Source organism: Furipterus horrens, unplaced genomic scaffold (assembly GCF_987537825.1).
Source record: "Furipterus horrens unplaced genomic scaffold, mFurHor1.1.pri manual_scaffold_3, whole genome shotgun sequence".
Taxonomy (NCBI): domain Eukaryota; kingdom Metazoa; phylum Chordata; class Mammalia; order Chiroptera; family Furipteridae; genus Furipterus; species Furipterus horrens.
The window spans coordinates 162,491,658-162,508,764 of NW_028327173.1; the positions used below are offsets into that span (position 1 = coordinate 162,491,658).

At 35.4% G+C, this 17,107-nt stretch overlaps 1 protein-coding gene across 7 annotated transcripts in view; it reads left to right on the forward strand.

The window, feature by feature from the left end:
* Nucleotides 1–17,107, forward strand: part of RNF111 (ring finger protein 111) — a 67,209-nt gene that overhangs the window by 24,422 nt on the left and 25,680 nt on the right. For all 7 annotated transcript variants that reach the window (XM_090270673.1, XM_090270672.1, XM_090270675.1 and 4 more), the window contains exons 3-4: nucleotides 6,958–7,084; nucleotides 13,969–14,132. In XM_090270673.1, the coding sequence (XP_090126799.1) occupies nucleotides 6,958–7,084; nucleotides 13,969–14,132 (291 nt within the window). The remainder of the gene's footprint in view (nucleotides 1–6,957; nucleotides 7,085–13,968; nucleotides 14,133–17,107) is intronic.

Below are 17,107 nucleotides of genomic sequence, written 5' to 3' on the forward strand. Positions count from 1 at the left end.
TTGAGTAAAACATGGAAGCTGTTGCATTGTTTTTGCGCTTATTTTCTTCTACATTTTAGTGATTTCATTGTATCTAAAGGGCATATGAGGATTTATTAACTTTTATTTTTAAGTCATAAATAAATAGTCAAATGTAGTATTACAGAGAATGTGTGAATGACTCATGGACACGGACAACAGTGAGGAAATTTGACTGGGAGAGAGCGGTGGGCTGGGTGGAGGGGAACAAAAGGGGAAAAAATTAGAACAACTGTAATAGAAAAAACAATAAAAAATGTACTATTAAACCATGACTACAATTCTAAGGTAAAATTTTAAATAGAAAAAATTTTTTCCTTTTTATTTTTCTGACAAAAATTAAGTAAAGCTAGAGGTTTTCTTTTCCAGAAACCATTTTTATCATTTTATACATATTAGATTATGAATAGCTGATTTATAATGGTTTTTATTTCTGTAGTGCTTTTTAGTGTGTTTAACTTTTATGAATACTTTCTTATATACTTGTGTGATATATTTCTTTCATATTCAACCCCAGTAAAAGCAGTTCTAGTCACTAAAAATGACAAGTCAATATTATTTTTCCTGAAGTACTCTCTTTATTATTGTTTACTATTAACTTGTCATGTTCTTTATAACTGAAAAATAATTTCCAGTATTTGAGAGGTAGTTTTATTCTAATACTAGAACATGAACCTTAGTCCTGAGAATAATCACTAGAGCATATGCACTGATCAGTTAAAATTGAATTGATAGAGGAGGATTAGCTTAATTGTGCTCTCTCCCTGCCCTCAGTAGTGTTATATTTATAACTAGAATAAGTTTGTGTGCAGGTAGTCTCTGAAGTATATGTTCACATATATCATTTTTACAGTCTGTTGTAATTTAGAAGAAGTTGATGAAGTGAGCTTTGAGGAGTAAAGTCTGGACTGAGGGAAAAAATTTCTTGTGAAAGTATAAGGAAACAGGGTGTAGGGAGAGGTTTTTAAAGGGTCAAGAATATGGTTTTTTGTTTTTATTTTTTTGGTTGGTTTGGTCTTTAAAATTATAAGAGAAAGTTTATTTAGAAACTTACAGAAGTAGTAGAGGTGAGCAGCTCAACGAGTTACAGAGGCAGCAGAAGGCCCCTTGGAGCTTAGGCAGGAGAAAGGCAAAGGTAATACACCTGCGGGGAAGAACAGGGTAACCAAAGGTGGGCGTGCTCCTGAGAGGGAGAGCGTGCCAGATATGGTTTTCAATACTGATACAAAGCTTTTTCAGTCTTTGCCTTATGTCCTGCGTGTTAAAGGTAAAGCCTGCTATTCTACTGTGCAAACATGGCATTGTTCCCTCTTTTCTCCATTATGGGTTCCTTCCTTTTCCACAATGCCCTTTCCTAAGTCTGAACCAGTAACTTTGTTCTTAGTTTTAGTCTTAGCCATGTTCAGTTCATTTTTTTATAACCTACCCAAATATTTGTTTTAAAAAGAGTTCACTGAGATCATACTACAGCTGGGAGAGGGTTACAGCAACCATTCCCTACGGTTTTAAGAAAGAGGGAAGTGAGAATAGGAATTGTCTTGCTTAATTGCCACATTTCACATTTTTCTCCTTTGGTTAGAATGAGAAGAGTTTGGGTAGAGGGAGCAACAGCTCAGTTTCTGCTTGAAATTACTGAGGCAGGGTGGTTGGTGATGTGAAGCAGAAGTTCCAAGGAGCTGATGTTTGTAGGAGGCATGAGAGTAGCATATATCTAGGTCAGTATCAGTGTCTTGTTTCTAGGAAGAAAGGAGTTCATACATTCTCAGGTGTTCAGGATAAATGAAAACTATAATTCATTTTAAGATTTTTTTTAATAGTTATTGTAGCATGTGGTATTTTATTGTCTTTCTTGGAATAATTACGTTACTTAAACTCCGTTATTTTCAGACATTATCCTTAAATGTTTGTATCTGGAAAACAAATCTAAAAGTTAAAACCAAAAACTCCTGATGTTTTCTGGTTTCTGGACCAGTGTTTTATTTTAAATTAATTTAAGAACTAATGATTTAATCACATTCAAATGGTGTGGGATTATTAAAATACCAAGAGTGTATAAAATAAGAAACAAAAGTTTACATCTATTTCTTAGGTCCCAGTTTTATTACCCAGAAGTAATCAGTTAGCAGTTTATCTCCTGAATTTATAAAATATCCATTTTAGAAAAATAGTGGTTGTTTAAGCACTAGAACAAGAGTGTCTGAGTTATTTATATCACCTTTAGTTACACTATTTTTCTGTTCATAAAAACATTATGTAAATTGAATTTAAATGCATTAACTAGCTTTGTATCATTTATCATTGGAACTTCAAAAATGTTACATTTATAGTTGACTTTGCTTAACTATATAAAAGATGTTCAGTAATGTTGGGTTATTTTTAATAGGTTTTTAAAGAAATTTCATGGATACATACTACATACATGGAGAGAAATCATTAATAAAGTTGATATGTAGATGTAGATTTTCTCCATTGTAAAACGGTAGTATCCAGTTGCTGAGTTAAAATCAGGGAAGATTTAAAATAAAACTCAGGGTTTTTTATTTTTATATGTAATACTTTCAGTTTTAAATATATAATCCCCTTTGGCTCATATCTTAAGCTGCATCATGTGCATGATTATGAAGGAAGAATTGAAAAGGTAGTTTGGAAATTGAATCTAGAATATTATTTTAAATAGCTACTTGAATGCTGCTATTTTATTTTCTCTGCTTATAAGATATATTTATGCTGTTAAAAATATATCCTACCTCAGTATTTCTATGTCTGTAATCTTTAGAACTTAGAAACTACTTCAAAAATTTGCACCTCTCATAATTGTTAAATCTTATTTTTTTCTATTTAATTGATTAATAGTAAATATTTCAAAATGTAAATATGTTTACATTTATGTAAAAGTTAAAAAATAACTTCATCGAAATTAGATCATCTTTCATTGCTTCTATGGTTATCAATACCTTCTTTGTTCTCTTCTTTGGAGTACCAGAGAATATGTTGTAGAGTCTTGTCATGGGCTATACCTCCTCCAGATACTGGTCAGCTTTTGAAGTAGTGCATATGTCTGATGACGTAGAAAGGTATTAGAGATGAAATTTCAGGTTGCCAAGAAATAGTACCTTGGGTGAAGCAATGTAGACTGCATACATTTCAGTGACAAAAGCGTTGAACCATTTGTTATCATTGTGGTAAGTAAGAGGTCAGAGAGTTGGATAAAAAAGAATATAAAATATTAATGGAATACCTACATACTAGTAGAAAATATGCAAAAAGGGAGTTCATTGACTAAAGGCAGCAAAGAGAATAAAGTATCTAAGAATAATCTTAATATGAGTATATTTGGCCTCTGGATAAAATTATATAGCTTTACAGAGAGTTACACTTGTAACCAAACCAAACACTACAGGTTTTCTAGAGATTTATAAAAGATGACTTTGATAGATGACAAGATATATTCTTGGATGAGAAAAATAAATAAATAAGTTTTATATAAATTTTATAGAATATAAACAAATATATATGTTAAACATGTTAGGGCTTCATTAGTGTTGCTTAATGCCACTCCAGTCCAAATCTCAGAACTTTTTCTTTTCCGTTGATTTTATTATCGTGAACAATAATTAGAAAAACCTTAATCTACTGGGTATCAGAACAGAATTATTTTAGTTTTTTCAACTAATGGTGTTGGGACAATTATAGACGTACATGCAAGAAAGATGAATTTAGACCTTTTACATCATGTCAGACACAAAAGTTAAAATGGATCGTATATGTAAATGGAAGAGCTAAACTATAAAACTTCTAGAAAAACAGGAGAGATTCTCAGCCATCTTTGGTTAGGCCAAGTTTTCTTAAATATGTCACCAAAAGCGTGATTCATTTAAAAAAAAAAACAAAAACCCTGCTAATTTGGACTTTATCAAAATTAAGGACTGCTTTAACAATACCTTTAAGAAAGTAAAAAAAGAGGCCTGGCTGATGTGGCTCAGTGGTTGAGTGCTGGCCTGAGAACCAAAGGGTCACCAGTTTGATTCCCAGTCAGGGCACATGTCTCAGTTGCAGGCCAGGTCCCCAGCTGGGGGCGTGCAAGAGGCAACCACACAGTGCATAGGTTGATGTATCTCTTCTTCTCTTTCTCCCTCCCATCCCCTCCCTCAGTCAATCAATCAATCAGTAAAATTAAAAAAAAAAAAAAGACATGCTGCTTACTGAAAATATTTACTAATAATATATTCTGATGGAAGATTTGTATTTCAAATATATAAAGAATTCTTACAGCTCAACAATAAAACCAAAGTGCAAGTTAAACATGGGCAAAAGATTTGAATAGGCATTTTATCAAAGTGGCTAATAAACAGTTAAAAAATGCTCAGTGTCATTAGTTACTATAGAAATCAAAACCACAGTGAGATACCACTATATATCCACTAGACCAGCTATAATAAAAAGAGGCAATAACAGTTATTGATGAGGCTTTGGAGACACTGGAACCCTCATTTTCCTGCTGGGAATGTAAAATTGTACAGCCAGTTAAGAAAATAATTAGGCATTTCTTTAAAAAGTTAAACATAAATTTACTATTTACGTAGAAATTACATTTCTAGGTATTTATCCAAGAGAAATGAAAGTACATGAATATACAAAGACTTACAGACAAATGTTTATAGAAGCTTTTTCTGTAAATAGCCAAAAGTGAGAAAAGTCCAGGTGTCCATCGACAGGAGAATGGATAAGCAAATTGTAGATTCCTACAGTTGGATAGTACTCAGCATTAAAAAAGAATGAGTTATTGATAAAGCAAGATGGATAGATCTCAAAGTAAGTACACTGAATGAAAGAAGCCAGACACAAAAGTGTATATAATGTATGACTCCATTTTTATAGGACTCCTGAAGATAGAAACCAATCCATAATGAAAGAAAACAGGTCAGCCATTGTAGGAGTACAGGGAGGGATGATGATTGACTGAACAGAGTGTGCAGGATTTTTTTTTAGGGTGTTGGAAATGTTCTAGAACTGGATTGAGGTGATGGTTATGCTCTATAAATTTACTAAAATCAGTGAAATGTACACTTAAAATGGATGTAATTTTAGCTCTCAATATTTTTATGAGAAAATTCTTAATACAAACATGGTTTGCAGTTTACCAGTTTATAGTTTGTTGGTTGACCTTTACATTGACAGGTGATAGTAATGAAGAAAGAGGAATATTTACATAAAGGAATTTAGCATCAGATTTGTGGAAAAAAGAAGAAATGGAGCATACTTTTCTTTACTATCTTAATTTTTTTAAGTGTACAGTTCAATAATGTTAAATGTATTCACTTTGTTGTGAAACGGATCTCCAGAACTTTTTCATCTTGCAATTAAAAACTTCATACCCATTAAACAAGTTTCCTTTTCCCCTTTCCCCCCCAGCCCTAGTAACCACCATTCTTAATTCTTCCTTTATGAATCTGTGGAATCATGCAGTTTTTTATGTGTGTGTGTGTGTGACTGGATTATTTCACTTAGCATAATGTCCTTAAGGCTCGTTTATGTTGCAGAAGATGATGGTATTTCCTTCATTTTCAAGTCCAAATAATATTCTCTTCTATTTATATACCACATTTTGTTTACCTGTTCATCCACTGATGGATGTTTGGATTGCATTCACCTCTTGATTATGAGTAAGTGTGTGCACGTATCTCTTTGAGACAAAATATGAATTTTAAAGTATGAAAATAATGCCTCACAAAAGTTGTTTTAAAAACAATTACCCGACACAAGAATCTAGGTCAAAGGGGATTAATAGATGGCTTCAAAATGTAACCTAAAACATATAGGAATATTTAAGGAAGGTATCAAAATTTAATGAAGTAAAAGAAAGGATTTTTCAAGAAATGGTTTGGTAGTAGGTAGTTAACCAGGGAGGGACAGGGCCAGATTCTATTTATAATCTTATCTAATACCTTAAACAAAAATTAGTTTTATTTTATTTTATTTTTTTGAGCAGTCACCATTTATTTTTAAATTAAATTTATTGGGGTGGCATTGGTTAGTAAGATTATATAGGCTTCAGATGTACATTTCTTTGATACTAGATCTGTATATTGCATTATGTGCCCACCGCCTAAAGTCAAACCATCTTCAGCACCATATATTAGACCTCCCTCCCTGTCCCCCATGTCCCCACCACATTACTGTCTGTGTCCATGAGTTTTAGTTTTATATCCCACATATGAGTCAAATTATATGGTTCTTAGCTTTTTCTGACTGACTTATTTCACTTGGTATAATGTTCTCAAGGTCCATTTGTTGCAGATGGCAGTATTTTGTCTTTTCTTAAGGCTGAGTAATATTCCATTGAAAAATTAATTTTAAATAAAGTAAATAATTAAGGAAACACATTGAGCCAAATACAATATGTATCCATTTTCCAAATAAGGAGGCACTTTCCAAACTGAGATTAATTTAGAAAAAATGCAAAATTGCAGTTTTTATAGCACAAAACTAAAAAATTAATATTTGTATTTCTTAAAAGAATGTCATATCACATAAAAATATAACATTGGAGAAGATATATAGCATATCTATATTTTAGATATTACACGGTAAATATCTTACAGAATGTGAATATTTTATATAAGGTCTTAAATCAGTACCTTTATATATAACAGTGTTAATATCTCTGAAATATTACACAAATTCATCTGGAGACCACTAAAAGTTTTTAAAGAGCAAGGAAAATTTATAAAAGAGGAAATAAACATCTGAAGACATATAGATCAAGAGAGTAAGTACTTGTACTGTTTTCACTGTGTATTCAGCTGCTTTTTAAAAAACTTTCATTTTGACAGATACGATTTTTACATTTTATAGTCTTCGTGTCAAAGTACAAATTTTTGTATATCAGCTAGCTAACAGGAAGATGCCTTTTAAATGCTTTTTTCTTTTTGTTTCCAGGAAGTATTGATGAAGATGTTGTGGTGATAGAAGCTTCTTCCACTCCCCAGGTCACTGCCAATGAAGAAATTAATGTTACCTCAACTGACAGTGAAGTGGAGATTGTAACAGTTGGAGAAAGCTATCGGTAGGATTTTAATTACTAGTTTGTTTACTTGAAATTTTAAATAGAAATATTTAAACATATTTGTGCTGCACCTACTTGCGTCTTTTACCTTTTTTTGTTGGAAACCTAGTTGAGTATATATGTAGCAGATTAGTGGTTTTCAAACCAAGCTACATTGGACTCACCTAGGAGGTCATAAAATAAAGATATTTTGATCTCTGATATTTTGTCGGGATTGTGTCCCGGCCCAGGTGAACCAGAATCTTAGGGGTCAGCATTTTTTAAGCACCCCAAGTGTACAGTGAAAGTTAAAAAGAGTCAGTGTTCCAGAAAAAAACAGTATTTTACTTAATGTTTTACAAAATAAAATTTGTTTTATGATTCAGAGAATTCATAAACTGCTTTGAAATTTACATGTAAATAATACATAAATATTGGGGATGATACTAAAATTAAAAGTAAAGAAAAATATTAAGGAACATTGATAAAGTATTTCCTTTTGTTGTTTATCTGCTTGTTTCAAGATCTCATTGATGCTAGTAAGTTTGTACTGTTCTTTTAGGGCAAGGTAGTATAAAACATTAAAAGAAGTATTTTGTTCTTCACTCAGTAATTTCATCTAAGCTCTGCAATAATAAATGATTGAAAAATTCTCATGTTTTGCTAAATAACTGGAAATGACATTGCCCTTTTGAGAATCACTCCTCCCTCACCCCCAAAAGAGAAAAACCCTGACACTGTATTACTATATTATACTCTGTATTTATCTTGTGTTTTATTTTATTTTTTATTTTTTTTAAATTATTTGTTTTGTTTACTTATTTATTTTTAGAGAGAAGGAAGGAGATAGAGAGGGAGAGAAACATCACTGTGTGGTTGCCTCTCACTCGCGCCCCCAACTGGGGACCTGACATGCAACCTAGTCATGTTCCCTGACTGGGAATTGAACCAGCGACACTTGGCTCGCAGGCTGATGCTCAGTCCACTGAGCCACAGCACCCAGGGGCTTATCTTGTGTTTTAGATGATGACAAATACTGATAAGAGAAGCAGTGAAATGTTTCTCTGATCAATTTGATGCACCAGACATATAAATGAATGACTCTTAATTTTTGTGTTGAATTAATTTAGAAATATATTTGCTCATTGTATTTTAATTTGTTAATGATTAAAAAGAAAATATTTTTATTTCAGAAGCATGCTCAAAACATAATTAGAATGTGGTTCACCACTGGTCACTTTCCCATTGGAGAGCTACGTCCAATTTTTTAAAATCAGAGAGAGAGAGAGAGAGAGAGAGAGAGAGAGAGAGAGAGAGAGAAACAAACATCAGTTTGTTGTTCCACTTATTTATGCACTGATTGGTTGCTTGTTATATGTGCCCTGACCAGAGATCAAATCTGCTTTGGCATATTGGGATGGCGCTCTTAACCAACTGAGCTACGCAGCCAGGGCAAATGGAGTGCAGCTTCTAATGGCATGGAAGAGAATGTTATATGATTTATCCCTGTTTGTTTTATTTTTTTAAGTATACTTTATTGATTATGCTGTTACAGTTGTCCCAATTTCTTTCCCCTTTGCACCCTTCTGCCTGGTATCCCCCTTTCCTTCGGCAGTCCCCCAGCTTAGTTCATGTCCACGGGTCATGTATGTAAGTTCTTCGGCTTCTCCCCTCCCTATACTGTTCTTACCATCCCCCTGTCTATTTTGTTCCTACCAATTATGCTTCCTAATCCATGTACCTTTCCCCACGTTATCCCCCTTCCCCCTTCCCACTGTCAACCCTCCAAATGATCTCCATACTTATGATTCTGTTCCTATTCTGGTTGTTTGCTTGGTTTGATTTTGTTTTTTAGATTCAGTTGTTGATAGATGTGAGTTTGTTGTTATTTTAATGTTCATAGTTTTGATTCTATTTTTCTTAAATAATTCCCTTCAACATTTCATATAATAAGGGCTTGGTGATGATGAACTCTTTTTTGCTTTACCTTGTCTGAGAAGCACTTTATCTGCCCTTCCATTCTGAATGATAGCTTTGCTGGATAGAGTAATCTTGGTTCTAGGTCCTTGCTTTTCCTCACTTTGAATACTTCTTGCCAGTTCCTTCTTGCCTGTAAAGTTTCTTTTGAGAAATCAGCTGATAGTCATATAGGCACCCCTTTGTAGGTAACTCTGCTGCTTTTAAGATTCTCTCTTTATCTTTAACCTTTGGCATTTTAATTATGATGTGTCTCGGTGTGGTCCTCTTAGGGTCTCTGTGCTTCCTGAACTTGTATGTCTATTTCCTTCAGCAAATTTGGGAAGTTTTCCTTCATTATTTTTTCACATAAGTTTTCAATTTTTTGCTCTTCCTCTTTTTCTTCTGGCACCCCTATGGTTTGGATGTTGGCACATTTAAAGTTGTCCCAGAGGTTCCTAAGCTTCTCCTCGTTTTCTTCAATTCTTGCTTCCTCATTCTGTACTGGTTGACTGTTTTTTTCTTCCTCGTTGCAAATCATTGATTTGGTTTCCTTCCCTTCACCATTGGTTTCGTGTGGATTTTCCTTCATTTCACTTAGCATAGCCTTCACTTCTTCCCTTTTGCATTTGCCATACTCAAGCATCTCTTGTCAAGCCTGTGAGCGTCTTTATCACCAGTGTTTTGAACTCTTCATATGTTAGGTTGGCTATCTTCTTGTCTGTTACGTTGGATATCTCCTCATCACTTAGTTGTCCCACTGGAACCCTTATCTGTTTCCTCTTTTGGGCCATACTCCTCTGTCTCCTCAACTTGACAGGTTCCTATGTTTGCCTCTGTGTCCTGGGTAGAGCTGTCACACCTGTTATGTTATAAGGGGCAGAGCCCCTTATTTGACAGTATGGGGGCAACCCATTTCACCATGTTGTGGCACTGTGTGTGGAAGAGGGGTCAGAGAAGAAACAATGCCATTTGCTCAGCTCTCGCCCCTTTTCTAGATACTTTTCCCACCTCCCGTATGGGACTGGTGGCCCTCCAGCTGTTGCCCTGGTTGTGGTTCCCAGAATGAGTGGGTTTGCAGATGTTCTAGGGCCATGGGGGCCTCTAAACCAATAGACTCTGCTGAGAGACCGGCAGTTTCTTCCTCTGCCCTGACCCCCACTGGTTTTCACTGTCAAGCAATGAGGCTTTGTTTACCCTAGTGCTGGAACTGTGAGCTGCAGCTGTGGGGTGTGGAGCTGGGAGTGTTCCTCGGGTGTCCCTACTTTTTAAAATATGTGGCTGCTTTCCACTAGTCCATCACAGCTGCTGTTACTGCTGCCTCCATACTGCGTCCCCTTAGCCCTGGTTCCACCCCTCCTACCTGTCTCGATGAGTGTTTCTTCTTTATATCTTAGTTTGTTGCAGCTCGATTTTCTGGAACTTCGGGCTGTCTCCAGTTTTGAGGTAGCTGTATTCCTTCTTAGTTGTGGAGGGAGATGCAGTGTGTTTACCTATGCCTCCATCTTCGCCAGAAGTCTTTTTTTTGCATTCTTGTTTCTTCTCTCTGTTGTAGTTGAATGTTTATTTCTTCCTTTTGTTCCAAATCGTTGATTTGAATCCTGGCTTCCTTCCTTTTACTGTTGGTTCCCTGTATTTTTATTTATTTCACTTTGTGTAACTTTTATTTCTTCCTTCATTTATTTGCTGTAGTCTGTGAGTTCTCTGAGCATCCTTATCACCAGTGTTTTGAACTCTGCATCTGTTAAGTTGGTTATCTCCATATCATTTAGTTCTTTTTCAGGGATTTTGTTCTGTTCTTTTTGGGGGGCTATATTTCTCAATTTGGCAGCCTCCCTGTTTATTTCTGTGTATTAGGTGAATGTACTTTTACTCCCTGTCTTAGCAGCGTGGCCTATGTAGCAAATTGTGTGGGGCAGAGCCTTAAGTGATCACCAGGGTGGGGCATACTGCTTCACCACTTTGTGGCTCTGTGTGTGGTGGGGGGCTCTGAGAGGGAGCAATGCCACTGCCTGGCTTTTGGCATTTTGTCCAGCACTCACCCCATTTCCAGTCACTTCACCCATTTCTTATATGTGATTGGCACTCTTCCAGTTGCTGCGCTGGGGTTTGCCTACATTATAAGACCATTAGAGCCCTTTAAGCCGTGAAAATCCAGTAGTTTCTTCTACTGCCCCAGAGGTAATGGTGATTTATTTTCCCGGTGCTGGAACCCTGGGCTGTGCAGTCTGGCCTGGGGCTGGGATCGCTTGCTCCCTCCTGATTTTTATCCACCATATGTGAACATGGGACTTTCTGTTCTGCTGCCGCTTGTCCGAGCCATACTGTCTCTCTGCCCTGTCTCCGAGACTCCATGACTCCTACCTGTCCGTATGAATGGGGCTTTAAATTCTTGATTGTCGGACTTCCATATAGCTTGATTTTCTGACAGTTCTAGTTATTATTTGTTTTTGAGACCTAGTTGTAATTCTTTCTGTGGTTGCACGAGGAGGTGAAGCGTGTTTACCTATACCTCCGTCTTGACCAGACTTGACCTCCCTGTTTAAGTTCTAAATGATTTTCCCTGACTGATACATTTCAGTACTCCATGGTATGTGCCACAGTTACCCTGTTGACTTTGCATAGTGCTTAATATGACACTCAGTTTTTATGAACTACAAGGATTGCTAAAATTAACAACCTGTTTTTCGTTGTGGAACTTGAGCTCTTTTTTGTCATGGAAGACACTTAATATTTATGTATGTATGTATGTATGTATTTATTTATTTATTAGATTTTATTTATTTTTAGAGAAGGGGAAGGGAAGGAGAAAGGGAGAGAGAAATACCAGTGTGTGGTGATATCTTGCACGCCCCTAAATGGGGACCTGACCCACAACCCAGGCATGTGCCCTGACTGGGAATCGAACCAGCCACTCCTTGGTTCATAGGCCAGAGCTCAGTCCACTGAGCCACACCAGCCAGGGCGACACTTAATATTTAAGTATATGTACCATACAATGGACAATGATCTTGAAAAAGACACACAGTACTCATAACCCATGTTTATATTTTTTATTGTTACGTAATGTATTAACTGTGTCACTATTGAGTTGGCTCTTTGCCTTTTCTCTTAGGAGAGAATGCATGTGTGTTTCAGGTTCTTTTGTGTCAGGATTAAACAGTTGCCACATATATCACCTGTTCTTCATATATCAGTTTTTGTGCTGGTGTGCCACTCAGCAAAGTTAAAACTTCCTGCGGCTATTAACAGCTTCCCAGAAATGGACTATACAGTCTCATCAGAATCTTGGTTTCTCAAGAATTTTAAATGGTGATCTCTCTCCTCACCCAAAACCATTTCATCCCCAGATAGTTGTTTACTACCATGCTTCAGTCTGTACAGTTTTTCTGGGAATGTACTGTCCTTTTTTTTTTTTACTGTTCTCAGGAATTAATCTTTATATGACTTTTACGTCAGTGTTTCAGAATTTAAACTTTTTTTCTAAACTCTTAGTTCTGTAGTTGCTGAAGCCATTTTCAGCCAGGTTTGAACATTGGGGTTCATTTCTGAATGGTTCAGTTTGTACCCCTGATGATTGCATATTAATGAACTTGGTTCACCCTTTCCATACATGTTAACGATAAAGTTATAAGCAGGTTTACATTCAGTGTTGGCAGGAGAAATACCCGACTTCTTAAGCCCCACCTGTGTAAAACATTTATCTATTTTTTTCCTGAAGCCTCAGGATTGCATATTCTATATATTACCCATTTGTATCCTAAGTCATTAAAATCGTCACGGTGAATCCTTAAAATTTTTAAAAATAAAATGTATACCTGTAAGAAATTTAGTACAATACAATGACAGATACATAGTTAAAAGATGATGAAAGTGTTAGGTGTTGAGGGTTTGTGGTTACATACTTTTAAAAGATAAGTAGCTCAAGCAGGTGATGTTTCTTAAGACTATGAACTGCAGGTGCTCTTCGACTTAAAGTTGAAAATACCATAAATACCATAAATTTGAAATGCACTAAAGTCACATTATATACCCATTTTACCTAAAAAAATCAGGAAAAGAAAATGTTTTTAATACACCTAACCTACTAAACATTATAGCTTAGCCTGGCCTACCTTAAATGTGCTCAGAACACTTATATTAGCCTACAGTTGGGCAAAATTATACTGAATACATACCGAATACACTGTAGAGTATTCGGTATGTATTCAGTAGAGAGACTTGCTGCCACTGCCCAGCTTCATAAAAGAGTATCTTATCACATATTGCTAGCCTGGGAAAAGGTCACAATTCAAAGTTGGAAGTACAGTAAATGTATATTGCTTTCAAACCACAGTAAAGTTGAAAAATTCTAAATTGAACCATTAAGTCAGGGCCCATCCGTAGTAAAGTAGCTACAACTATCTGCACCTCTTCTGATCCTAGGAAATCTCTCTGGTGCCTTGAATCTCTTAGATCAGTACCAGAAAGTTAGCTTGGTTTAAGACTCCCAAAGCCATATTTTGCAAATTCAATCTGGACTGAACATTTAAGATCATGTGGACATTTAAATGTTAGAGTGTTGATATTTTTGTTACTTTGTGGTGAATATTTTTTGGTATTTACATAAACTAAATAATTGATGGTAACCTATATGAGTATTCAAACTAACCATTGAAAAGAGAGTAGCATTCTTAAAACTGAATCCTGTAATTTATACCAATTATTGGTGCAAAATGATAATATAATTTCTTTTATTCTTAGGTCAGTTGGCTGGTGAACACGATTTCATTTAGAAAATGTTTATTGAGTGCCAGACAGACATTGTGTTAGTCATAATTTTAAATTCTGTGACCACATGAAGTATATCACAAATTACTTTGTAAGAAAGGCTTATTATTTCATAGGTAACTATAATTTTTTTGTGTGTGTTTTTAATATTTACTAATTTACTATTGATATCATTTAAGGTCTCGTTCAACCCTTGGACACTCCAGATCTCACTGGAGCCAAGGTTCAAGTTCTCACACAAGTCGGCCACAGGAGCCACGGAACCGCAGTAGGATTTCTACTGTGATACAGCCCCTGAGGCAGAATGCAGCAGAAGTGGTGGACCTTACCGTTGATGAAGATGGTAACGTGGAATAGTAACAGTGTAGAATTGTGAAGAGAATTTGGTAAAATGAAATATCTTATTGTGCTAGAAGCTCTTACTACTGCTTAATGGTAATACCTTATTAAAGTACAGGGAAGTTGTCAGACTTTCTAATCTTATCTTTCAATTGATATAATAATTATATAGTAAATTGTGCCTAAAATTTTTTCTAGTTATTGTTTCATTGCTTGGTAGTTATTTTCTTACGGAAAAAATATTTTACAAGTAATAGTTTGATCTACCCTCAGATTTACCTATTTCATTTATAATATTATTTTCATAATTTAACTTTGGCTATAAAAAATAGAAATGGCACTTTTTAAATACAGAAAACAGAGCTCTGACTAGTGTGGCTCAGTTGGGCATCATACTGCAAAGCAAAAGATCACTGATTCGATTCCCGGTCAGGGCACATGTCTGGGTTGGGAGTTCTGTCCCCAGTCAAGGCATGTATGCTAGGTGACAGATTGATTTTTCTCTCACATTGTTGTTTTCTCTCCCTCTCTTTGTCCCTCCTTTCCTCTCTCTCTAAAAATAAATAAAGTCTTCAAAAAATAAAATAAATACCTGCAGACAACAGAAAAGCACTATAACTGAATTTAAATGGTTAATACTGATTATTTGAAATGTCAAATTTACTTCTAAAAGTATATTATTCTTTAATATATGTATCTTTTTGCTGCTTAGTTTTAATGTTTTGTTTTGGCTTATAACTGCTCCAAGTAACTGAGAAAACAAAGCTAGAGTTGGAAAATACATACATGGTAGCATGTATGAATTTTTCCACATATTGAGAATTATCTTCAGATATTATTAATTACGCCTTAGAAAGAAATGGTCAGTCATAATTTTCTTGGAGATCGTCAGCCATATATGAATTTGTTAGCTTTGGGAGTTTATTATAAGTTGGAGAAAAGATATATTAGGAAGGTAAAAAGAGTTAGAGGCCTTGGGCAATCAGCTCTTACATGGGTTTTTCCCAGTTTGGGTGATCATAACTTTCATAGTACCAGTACTTTGGAATTAAGATGTTTATGAAGAGTTAATTTATTCCCACTGTCAGCATTTCATTTAACACTGTCTTGTTTTTTATTAGAAATTATCTGTAAGTCAGTGGTTAATATAACAGGGATTAATTAAAGATTACTTGGAATTAATTAAATATAGAATGACTATTTTGAAAGCTTTTGTATGTTTTCCTTATGACACCTGTTATCCCATAAGTAGGAGAAGATGATAGAATAACCTTCTAACTCATTAGAATTCAACCAGAATACTTTAATTTAACTAGGTTAATAGTATTTTAGTGATCGGTAGATGCCCTCTTCTCCCAACTAGTTTCTTGCAGTGAAAAGCTTCTATCTCATTAAAAATAAACCCAAAACTTATAGTGGTTAGGCCAGTGGTTCTTAACTGGCTGTCACTTTGTGCCCCTGGAGACATTTGTCAGTATCTGCAGATATTTTTGGTTCTCACAGTTGGGTGAGAGTGCCACTAACATTTACTGAGTAGAGGCATGGTTGCTGTTCAACATTCTGCAATGCAGAGGACAGCCCACCCTCTGTCCCCACTCCCACCCCCAACAAAGAATTATCCAGCCAAAAATGTCAATACTGCCATTGTTGAGAAACTGAGATAAACCATTTGCAAATAAACAGAGGACCTCCCTTCCCTTTTTTAGGTATAAGCAAATACCATTTGTTTAAGCATCCAAAGTACAATGTTGCATATAGACCAACTGTTTGCCTTTCAGGAGTCAGCCTTCCACACTGCATTGTATAAAATAGTTGTCCTCTCATTCTCTACCACATTAAGAAGAGTCCTTCAGATCTAATTGTTATAACTATGCTTTGGACAGATTTATTCCCTTGTTTATTTTTAAACAACTGTTCCCAACCAGAGTCTAAAATATTTATAAATTAAAGTCCGTCTGAATTTTTTTTTTTTTAATTCCACTACAAAAATTTAAAAATTTTATTAGAAAGTACTTCTTAGCTCTGGCTTTTGTGGCTCAGTGGATTGAGCAACAGCCTGTGAACTGAAAGGTTGCCAGTTCGATTCCCAGTAAGGATACATGCCTGGGTTGCAGGCCAGGTCCCTGGTTGGGGGCATGTGAGAGGCAGCGGATCACACATTGATGTTTTTCTCCCTCTTTCCCTTCCTTCCCCTCTCTCTAAAAATAAATAAATAAAATACCTTTTTAAAAAAGTACTGAATACTAATATTTGCAAAAAATTTTTTTTGAAAACATACAAAAATGTATGTAAAAAAGATTAAACTTTATTAAATGCCATAGATGTTTACTGTTTACTATATGTAAAGCATTGTACAAAGTACTTTATATATGTGATCTCAATTCATCCTAGTAGCAGTTCTATGAAGAAAATGCTGTACTTTCCTAGGTTTTTTTTTAATTTTTATTTTTTAAAATGTTTTATTGATTATGTTTACAGTTGCCCCAATTTCTTTTCCCTCTGCTCCCCTCCACCCAGTGACCCTCTCCCTCCAATTGTCCCCCCCTTAGTCCATGCCCATTGGTTGTGCATATCTTCTCAACATCTTCCTGTCTACCCCACTCCCTCCTACTATGCTTCTTAATTCCTGCATCATCTCCCTCCCTTTCCCCCTTCCCCCTCCCCACTGACCTCCCCCCTATATGTTCCCCATACCTATAATTCTTTTCCCACTATCGTTGCCTACTTAGTCTGCCTTTGTTTCAATTCCCTAGCTTCTGTTGTTGGTTGTTGTGATACAGTTTTCATTTTAATGTTCATAGTTTTGATCCTCCTTCTCCTAAATAAGTCCCTTTAACATCTCATATGACAGTGGTTTGGATCTAATGAATTCCTTCAGTTTTACTTTGTCCTGGAAGCACTTTCTCTGCTCTTCTATTCTGAATGACAGCTTCGCTGGATAGAGTAATTGTGGTTGTAGGTTTTTGCTTTTCGTTACTT